General features: G+C 42.6%; 1 protein-coding gene across 1 annotated transcript in view; it reads right to left on the bottom strand.

The window, feature by feature from the left end:
• Positions 1-469: 469 nt before the first annotated feature.
• The window catches only part of LOC148044180 (uncharacterized), a 170,347-nt gene continuing 160,016 nt past the window's right edge, over positions 470-10,800 (bottom strand). Inside the window, exon 5 of the mRNA XM_087723053.1 lies at positions 470-1,789. Within this exon, the coding sequence (XP_087579179.1) occupies positions 1,745-1,789 (45 nt within the window). The 3' untranslated portion in view covers positions 470-1,744. The remainder of the gene's footprint in view (positions 1,790-10,800) is intronic.

Genomic DNA, 10,800 nt, shown 5'->3' with positions numbered 1-10,800 from the left:
TACCTGTGTGGTGTGTATGTGTACTGTGGCAGGTGGAAAGAGGTGGGAGTTTCATGAGGTGGGTGCAGCCACTATCTTAAAATCAGTGGGTTTATTGTAAAAAACAGACTATGTGACTGTAAGGTTGTAAAAATTTCTAATATGCTACTGTACCTTCTAAGCTTTTACTCAAAACACATCATGCACATAAAATAATCAAGTACGGTTTCTAGAAAGGTGGGACGATGCCTCGTGTGATGCTATTACAGCCACTTCAGGAAAGACAGTAGATTGTATAGTTATCTGACAGTCAGGGTGTAACCCTAAAACTATACAACCTACTACCTCACCCCAAAGGACAGTCTAAATCCCAGACCATCGCTGTTCATCCATTCGCAGCGTTACCTCCTTGGCATCTGTAAGACAAAACCACAAACTTTCCACAGTAGCAAAGAATTGTTCACATACTGTATTTAGTTTTACATAACAGCAGCAAGGATCATATTTGCACAATACTGGGAAAAATGAGAATACCCCACTAGATGAAGATGCAATTCAAAAACTTTTAGATTGTGCTGAAATGGACAGATTAACCTTAAGAATAAATGATAAAGAAGACACAGAATATTATTTGATTCGGAATAGATGTTATGAGTGGTTAGAGACAAGAGGTAGAAATTCGATGAAATAAAGACTATGAATGTTTGTATTAAAAATAGTGATGGTTTATAGCTACAATCATTACAAGTAACAAAAACGTAAATAAGCCAATATAAAAAGAAACTTAGTTAAAACTACTTTTGTTATGGTATTACTATTGTTATTAGTACATGTGTTATTATATTATTATTACTATTGTAAGTTTATGTGTTAATATTTTTTGTTATTTTTCCTCTGGTCTTTCTCTTTTGTAAATGGCACACCCTGACAATACACTGTATCGCTCTTTTAAAAGGTAAAGGTTCCCCTTGGACATATGTGCTAGTTGTTCCAGACTCTAGGGGGCGGTGCTCATCTTCATTTCTAAGCCAAAGAGCCAGCGCTGTCCGAAGATATCTCCGTAGTCATGTGGCCGGCATGACTAAATGCCAAAGGCTCACGGAACGCTGTTACCTTCCCACCAAAGGTGGTCCCTATTTTTCTACTTGCATTTTTACATGCTTTCGAAACTGCAGAAGCTGGGACAAGTAACGGGAGCTCACTCGGTTACGCGGCGCTAGGGATTCGAACCGCCAACCTTTCTGATCAACAAGCTCAGCGTCTTAGCCACTGAGCCACCGCGTTCCTCACTTATTCACTGTTAGAGAACCCTTAATCTTGAAAACCGAAATATTATAATCAGCAGTTGAAAGGGATCTGAACAATTCTTGGGCCCACAGAAGACAGATTCCAGTCTTATAAAGAAGAAACTAGCACAGGCATCTGACAGAAGCCCCAGCAATATGAGTTATTTGTAAAAATAATAAAGGTGGGATATAAATAAATAGATAAATGTGGTTTTTCATGATACCGGGCTTCTGTGGGACTTGCAACTATTTAAATTCCCAATGTAAGTTTGCATTTGATGTATTTTTCTGCTAAGAAATTACAATGGGTGCTTCAAAGCAGAGTTATTCCAACACTGTCTAGGGATGCTTTCTGTTCTCTGGTCCAACCAGTACTTGCTCTAATGATCCATATTTTAAGAACCTGAATTTGGTGAAGCATCTCTTGTTCCGATGTATCTTGGCAATGCTCTCGTGGAGAAAGGAAGGAGATTCTGGGTCTACCTTCTTCCTAACACACAGCATCTTGGAATCCGCAATCTCAACTGCAAAGAAAAAAAATATGAAATGCATTACAGTTTGGAACAAAGTTGATTTCCTGGTAAAGAACTTTCAGAAGTTTTTACGTACAGGGCTTAACAAATACTTGGACCAACAAGACTATAAATGATGTTCAACTTTCTCCCCCATCTGTTGCTTTATTTTTTGTTTTCCCCTAAGGTCCATCTCATGGATAAAACCACATATAAAAACAAGTAAAATGCTTTTGAACAACATTTTAAAAAATAAATATTATTAAAGACTGGAGAAGATAAGAACATCTTCAATGGAGCCATCTACACTCCAAATTCCTGAGACTCTAAGCCTGATAATGAACCAGGTCTTGAGGGATTTCCAAAATGTCAAAAGAGATGGGGCTAATCTAATTTGGGGAGGAGGGAATAATATTTCATAACCTGGGCCCCACAGCAAAGAAGGCATGTCTCCTGGGACCCACAAAATGCTGGTGGCAGCTCTGCAAAATCTAACAGGGCAGGCAGATGTAACTGGGGAGAGGTAAAGTTTCCCCTCGCACATATGTGCTAGTTGTTCCTGACTCTAGGGGGTGGTGCCCATCTCCGTTTCAAAGCTGAAGAGCCAGCACTGTCCAAAGACGTCTCCGTGGTCATGTGGCCGGCATAACTAAACGCCGAAGATACACGGAACGTGTGTTACCTTCCCACCAAAGGTGATTCCTATTTTTCTACTTGCATTTTTTACGTGCTTTCGAACTGCTAGGTTGGCATAAGCTGGGACAAGTCACGGGAGGTCGCTCCGTTACGCGGCGCTAGGGATTCGAACCACTGAACTGCCGACCTTTCTGATCGACAAGCTCAGTGTCTTGGCCACTGCGTCAGATTTAGGGGATCTTAGTTCTGTGTAAATATAAGAGAGGTACCCCAGGTTATATTTACTCAGAAGTAAGATGTCCTGAAATTCATGGCAAATTCAGAGCTGACAATCACTCTTCAGGCTCCATATGGCACAGATTAGGAATATTTGGTGTAACAGACCAATCCCAGCTGTATAGATGATACACACGTCTGTCACAATTATCAGAAGCAGGAGGAACCATTTATGTGGCGTTACATAAGGCAGAACTATGTATTATCAAAAACATCACTCTGATGCTGAAAATGTACAGCTTGGTGTTAATTTCTCTCTTCCCACTCACCAACAATTTAATTTAATTGTAACGCAGGCAACTTTTTGGCAGATGGAATCCACAGTGATTGAAACTGTTTATTTAGCTGCCAAGAACCTAAATGGCAGGGGATGACCCAAATCTATCTTTTTCCTTCTTCTTTTTTATGGATTTTATTATTTGAAGGGAAAATTTGAGATGCATCAAGCTTATCAGAGTTTGAATGCACCAATTTTAAGTGACATTCCAACAAAACCTGGTGGAAAATATATACTATTGCTGTTCACGGTTTTGGGGGATTTGATCTACTGCAAGGGTGTCAAACTCCCGGCCTGTGGGCGGGATGCGTCATGCACTGGCCACGCCCGGTTTAGCGAAGGGGGGAAATGTTGTGATACGCCATGTGACGTTGCCGTGACAATGCAAGTTTGACACCCCTGATCTACTGCCTCAAAAGGTTCATCTCTATCTCAGTGTAGTAAATTTGAAACACCAAAAGTGGGAAGGCAAGATGAGATTTCCTCTATTTTAGCTTCTGTTTGCATACTGTTGTGACCGAGGCTTCCCAAGAGCATGAAGCAAACTCCTTGTCCCGACAAAAACCCCTTCTATTAATTTACTGTGAATTCTGCTCATCCAGCAAAGTCTTTCAAGGGAGGATTTATAGTCACAGACCTTATCTGGCTTGGAGAGCTGCCAGGCCAATATCTGCAAAACTTGGAGTCTTGGAGAGTCATGAACCAATTAAGCGAACTAATTTGTCTCCTGCAAACTCCACTCCCCTTTCGCTCCTCTTTTATTCCCTCTGGTAAGGGCAATTCATCGTCCACCTGTGGCTTTACTCCCAAGTCGACCCCTGTTCTTTAGCTGTTCCCTTCATCTGGCAACTTTGTGCATTCACACACTGGGAACAGGCTCCAACTGTTCTTCTGCCCCACTGATCTCCGACTCTGAAGGCAGCTGATAACTGGCATACGGCTCCGGCCCGCTCTCTGCCTCTGACACAGAGCCCTCATCAGAGCCTTCCCCAGACTCCAGAACTGGCCCATGTTCCTCTCCAACCTCATTGTCTGAATCTGCTGCCAGCTCTGCTGGCCGCTGGCAGGCCACAACACATTAGCCGCCTTCACTTCCAACTTCTTTTTCATTTTTCATTTGGTCTCAATCTATTTTAGCTTCTTTTAAAGTTCGGTTTCTGAGCCCTTCCTTTTATGCGTGTAGGCACAATGCGCATTAAAAAGGAACAGGCTTTGATCATACACGCATGGCTGCCATCTTGAATTTTTCAACTCTCTCCCGACACCCTGTTCTCTGTTCCACAGCTTCTCGATAATTTAAACAAGAACCGTAATTAAACGGAGTCATTAGAGTCGTGCCTTTTATTCTGAAAGGAGACCGCTGAGTGCCAATATGTGCACCGAAGATGTAGGAGATTCACACAGCTATTGAGAAAGGCAAATTTTAATCTCGGATTCTCTGCACAGAAAAACCCAAGGTTTAATTGCTTCTCAGGTAAATCCAACCTTCATCATATTTATTAACTGCAAACTTGTGTTTAATCCTATTTGTTCTGTAGTTGTCAACAACAAAAAAGGCTGGGCTGTATCGGCGCTTAAGGCACCTGGCGTGAAACATTTTGCTCAAGGGTAAAAATTTCATCAGTTTTGAAAGTCCTCGTAAATTTATTGCGACTAAGTTAATGTCTGGCTTAATAAATCTGACAACACCTACGGAGCCAAAGTAAGACCTATTCCCCAGTAAAATCTCCCAAACCATCCCATTCCTAACCCTTTAATGCAATCTGGAGGAATGGAAATCATGTTCATAAATACATAGGGAGGATGTCTTATTACTTCTACTTATTTCTTCCAATGAAAAGAAAAACAAAACATTAACAGCTGCAGTCATTTTGTCTTCACATCCTTGCATTTACCAAATTTGAAATAGGGTGCCATTTGTGGGTTATTGTTATGATGGTTGATCATGCAGTCAGCCAGGTCTTTTATAACTCGATTTGGCCGTGGCACGACAAAACCGTGGACCACTAAAGCGCGCCCGATTAAAGCGCGTACCTGACGTCATCAGCAGCGCGACAAATACGACCGCGGAGATTTTAAAAAGCACTTTTAAAGCAAGCCGATTCACGTAAAGGTAAGGGTTAGGTTTAGGTTTAGGGTTAGGTTAAGGGTTAGGTTTAGGGTTACGTTAAGCGTTAGGGTTAGGTTTAGGGTTAGGTTAAGGGTTAGCGTTAGGTTTAGCGTTAGGTTAAGGGTTAGGTTTAGGGTTAGGTTAAGGGTTAGGTTTAGGGGGGGTTAGGGTAAGGTTTTCGCGTTAATTTTAAGTTTACCGCTCACAGCGTGATGTTTTCGTCGCGCTGTGATGACGTCAGGTACGCGCTTTTGTCGAGCGCGCTTTAGTCTACCGCGGTTTTGTGGTGGAACCGATTTGGCATTTTTTTTTTGCAGGATTTGGGTATGGGTAGTCTAGATAAAAGGAGCAGAGGTGGAATAATAGCAGTGTTCCAGTATTTGAGGAGCTGCCACAAAGAAGAAGGGCTCATCTTATTTTCCAAACCACTAGAGGGTAGAACAAGAAACAATGGGTGGAAACTAATCAAGGAGAGAAGCAAAACCTGGAATTGAGGAGACACTTCCTAACGGAAGAATTAACTGGTGGAAGAACTTGCCTTCAGAAGTTGTGGGTGCTTCATCCCTGGAGGTTTATAAGAAGAGAATGGACAGCCGCTTGTCTGGAATGGTATGTATCTGTGATGGCGAACCTATGATTCGTGTGCCAGAAGTGGCACACAGAGCCCTAGCATGCTGTTGCTAGTTGCTCTTCTGGTTTCTGGTGCATGCCAGAGAACCAGAAAATGGCTTGAAAATGGCAAAAAGAAGAGGCCATTTTTGGGTCGTTTTCAGGCTGGTTTTGGCCTGAAAAACAGCTCGAAATTAGCTGAAAAACGGCCTGAAAACAGCCCGAAAAGAGTGCCATGAGCCGGCCAGCTGGTCTTCGGGTTTTCAGTGCACACACATATGCACACACATTCCGGTTTAGGCACTAAAAGGTTCACCATCACTGGTATATATGCTTGAACAGGGGTTGAGACTAGAAGACCTCAAAGAACACTTTCAGCTTAGTTCTAAATTGAAAAAAAAGTTTTATCCACCTATTAGCCCCCTCTTAACGTACTTTGTTTTTCAAATTTGAAAGAGCTAGATTCTAAAAAAAAAAATCAGACACTAGTAACTAGGTCAGAAGCACAGTTTGGCAAAGGGAGAATGGACTTTCCCAATTGGAAAATGGTCATACTAAGCAACCATTCTCATAAATAATGCAAGACAGTGGTGGGTTCCGGATCCCATTGCAACCGGTACGGTGCAACGAGGTCCAGTGTCCCCCACATGCACGCACGCACGCAGCACGCGTCCTTATGTCTGCAACGGTTCTGTGATGCTCCAGCTGCTTGGTGGGACGTTGCGCAGGTGCCATACGCTCCGAGCACGTAAGCGTCGAAGAGCTCAAACACAGGTAACGAGCTCGGGCGGGTGGGTATACCATACCATACTGGAATGGCACCCAGTCCTCCCGGCAGGCACCGATACGCCCGTACCGGGCGTACCACCTGCAACCCACCATTGGTGCAAGAGCAACCTAGCAACAGATGGAACGTTCTTATCCACATTTAGGATGGAATGATTGCTCACTGCCCAGAGTCACTTGCTTAAATGGGCAGCCATCAAAGGCGGTATTCAGCCGGTTTGGGCCGGTTTGCCTGAAGCGGTAGTGGAAATTGCTCTATATCATCGCATTTAGTGATTGTTTTTGAGCAAAGCCCATGCGCGGAAGGCCAGGCGCATGTGCGGACAGGGCGTGTGCGTGCACATTTCCCAACCACCCCTGGCAGTCATACAAATTGATTACCTGAATTAATGAATGATCTTCAAGCACGCAGAGACTTCATTCCCAGGATTCTCAGTCAGCATGAGGGTCCCAGGGCCCCCATCCCCAAAGGACCCCAAATGAGAGAAAACCTAACTTGGGTGACGCCAAATGTTTGACCACTCAGAAGGTTCAGCTCTACAAAGCATGGATGAAAAATAAGAACGTTTTTTTTAAAGAATGGGGACTCGTGACTTTCAGGATCTTGTGCTGCTGGGTGGATTTACTGCAACGTGGGTGTTTCAATGCATTTAATTCCTGGAACAAAGCTTTTGGGTAGCGCCACTTTCATTAATGGAGCACAAGGAAGTCTTCAAGATGTCAACAAAGAAGCAGAATGTTGCTGCCATGGCATTCCACAGCACGCTGCTCTCCAAGTCAATTATTCACAAAGCTTTTGCTGCAAGAACTCTAATTTGACACCAACGAAAGCAACAAGGAAACTGTTACCACAACTGGCAAAAGAAAAGCCCCTTTTTGACTTTTTTCTTCTTCTTTTGCTGATCCCACGCATTATCCTAAAAGTCAAGCTGGGCTTCAATCCAGGGGATTCCATGAATGCATTCACGTAGTTTTCTTGGAAACTGATTGCCATAATCTGGGAAGTTTTGTTCGGGGTGGATGTGGGGGCTCTACAGCTCAGCAATTCCTGGTGGTCTCTCATCAAAGGGCTAACAAGATCCAACCCTGATCAATTCTGAGCCAAGACAATGTCGGTCAGGTGTTGGCATCTGCTGAGGTATTCAAACTTCCTATTTGCTTTTTAAATATACAGTATTTACTCTGATCCAGTTAGTGCTGTGGGTCTCAAATCCTCCCCAATTTGTTGTGACAAGTCTAGTCCCATTAGAGCAGGGATGGGGACTTTATGACTTGTGGACTTCAACTCCCAGAATTCCTGAGCCAGCCATGGACTTCAACTCCCAGAATTCCTTAGTCAGCCATGAATGTCAACTCCCAGAATTCCTGGGCCAGCCATGGACTTCAACTCCCAGAATTCCTGAGCCAGCCATGGACTTCAACTCCAAGAATTCCTGAGCCAGCCATGGACTTCAACTCCCAGAATTCCTTAGTTAGCCATGGACTTCAATTAAAGTCCACAAGTCAGAAAAGGCCTGTGGTCCCCCCCCCCCTTGCACTAGAGGAAGAGTAAGGGCAGGAGGGGTGTGTGTGTCACTGTTGTGGCCCGCCAGACTCAGCTAGTGAGGCGGTTGGGGTGGAACATGGGCCCGTCCTGGAGTCTGGGGAAGGTTCTGATGAGGGCTCTGTGTCGGAGGCAGAGATGGGGCCAGGGCCATCTGACAGTTATCAGATGCCTTCGGAGTCGGAGATCAGTGGGGCAGAAGAACAACTGGAGCCTGTTCCCAATATGCGCATGCACAGAGCTGCCAGGAGATGGGAACAGTTAAAGAACAAGGGCCAACTCGGGAATAAAGGCACAGGTGGACGGTGAATGGCCCCTCCCAGAGAGAACAGAGCAGCGAAAGGGGAGTGGAGTTTGCAGGAGACAATTTGTTCATTTCATTAGTGTGAAGATTTGTTCGTGACTCTTAAGAGACTCCATGCCAATTATTTTCTTGTAGAGCATTGCGAAGATATCAGCCTGGCAGCTCTCCAAGATTGACAAGGTTAGGGTTGTAAATTCACCCTTGAAAGACTGTTTGGGGGCTTTGCTGGATGTGATTGAGAGGAATTCACATTAGCTTAATAATAAAAAAAATGGGTTTTGTCGGGACAAGGAGTCTGCTTTGTGATTTTGTGAAGCCTAGGTCAAAAGGGTCATTAACCTTCGATCTGGAACTCCAATTATTTGCTGGCTAGGATTCTACTTCCAATGCTGAATCACAGCAAGAAATCTGCTCGCAGCAATTCATCCGGTCCTGATGTGCCTACAGAAGCCACACTTAGCTTCCACAGGAATAGCTGGAGTAAGAGGCTGTATCTTTCCCCCATCTCAGCTTCCTGCTGGCTTCAAGCAGCCCACTCCTTTCCCCTTCTGGGTTTCTTTCTAAAGCAACACTTCATAATTTAGCACACCAATTTATTTTCTCTTCAGTCAGCCTTCTCAGATAACTTTTTAAGTCTAAAAAAAAAAAATTATGTTCAAGCCATCTTTGGGGGGGGGGTGTTGATTCTAATTGAGATTTTACATTCTGTGTAGTCATTTTTTTAGTAGCTGGCAATCCTCCTCCATTTTAATCTCTTTCAAAAGACGACAGAACAATAAACAAGTCTATAACATAATTAGAAGAAGAAAAATTACTACCATTTAAAACTATTCCTGAAGCCATTTATATCATATCCCCAGGCAAAGTGATTGAATATTTAGTAATATGTGTATTTGTGGGAGTGATATTACGATGCATTTATGGATTACATTTTTTTTTTATTCAGGCTGAGAGACTATGATACTATATATTATTATTTGATTATTATGTATGTCTTTCATATTTTTGTATCTTCTTTTAAAAAAATGAAAACTGGAGTTTATTTTATCCTATAACAATATCTGTATTGAAGAGAGGTGGAAGTAATTTTTCTCCTATGTTTTTTTTTTGGGGGGGGGGGTTGTCATGTGTAACATTTTCCTTATTGTTCCCCTCCCTCACTTTTTTCTTTGTGTCATAACTTTGTATTTTAACTTTATTTTTGAAACTTAATAAAATTCTTTAAAAAAAAGGAAATAAAATGTCATCAAATCACAGTTGTCTTATGACAGGTAATGTCCATTTGTTATCCCTCCCTCCATCCATCCATCCCTCCCTCCCTCCATCCATCCATCCATCCAAAGAACACACATATGTACACAAATGTCTGTCTGTCTATCATCTATCTATCTATCTATCTATCTATCTATCTATCTATCTATCTATCTATCTATCTATCTATCATCTATCTATCTATCTATCTATCTATCTATCTATCTATCTATCTATCTATCTATCTATCTATCTATCTATCTATCTATCTATCTATCTATCTATCTATCTATCTATCTAAAAGCCAAATACCACTCACTCATCATAAAATCTCCAGAACTGTAGAGTCTACAAACTTGAAATTTGAAGTAGGTTCTTTTTGGCCTCTAGGTATTTGCTAAGAAAGGATTTTCTGAAATGACCATGCAATCATTAGTATTTCTTACACACTATTATATTAAAAAGCTCTGATATTAAGGAGTTAGATGTTCTACTCTCCCTCACCACATGAAAAGAACTCTGTTCCAACTGCCAGTTGCCTTATATTAACATACTCTGCTTTACTAAACTGGGACTGGCTGTTGCCAGCATTTGAGTCATCTAGCCTAAGGGGTTAGACATTCTACTCCCCCTCCCCACCTGAAAAGAACTCTGTTCCAACTGCCAGTTGCCTTATATTAACACGCTCTGATGCTAAGGAGTTACACATTCTACATTAATTTTCAAGCTTTAAGTGTCCATGTATCAATATCAAGCCTGATCGCATAGTTTCATAGCGAAGCATGGGTATCCTGCTAGTATAAATAAATATAGCATAAAAATTCAATCTCTGTGCCCGGCAATGGTTTATATATGTGTCAATATCTAATAACTTCTATATTTATTGCTCAGGGCATCTAGCTATACCAGAAATACAAACACAGGTTTTGCTTCTTCTTTCCACTGTTTGGCAATATCAACCACTTTTAAGCTCTCTAACTCAGCTTCATGTTTGGGGCAATGGCTTGGCCCTGCCTCCTTCTTGGATGCCTTTTGAAATCTGACTATCCTACACAGAGGTGGTATTCAGCCAGTTTGGACCGGTTCGCCCAAAAGGGTAGTGGAAATCACGGGTGGACCCGCCTACCTGCCCCGGCTGTATGCCATCGTATTTAGGCATGTTTTCAAGCAACCTGCATGCGTGCAAGCCGCATGCACGATCAAAGTGCTTGCGCGGAAGGCCGAGCGCATG

This window comes from Thamnophis sirtalis, unplaced genomic scaffold, assembly GCF_051295495.1.
Source record: "Thamnophis sirtalis isolate CommonGarterSnake01/CBP01778 unplaced genomic scaffold, rThaSir2_p1.2 scaffold_9, whole genome shotgun sequence".
In the NCBI taxonomy this organism is placed as follows: domain Eukaryota; kingdom Metazoa; phylum Chordata; class Lepidosauria; order Squamata; family Natricidae; genus Thamnophis; species Thamnophis sirtalis.
This window is presented reverse-complemented; position numbering and strand designations above follow the sequence as displayed.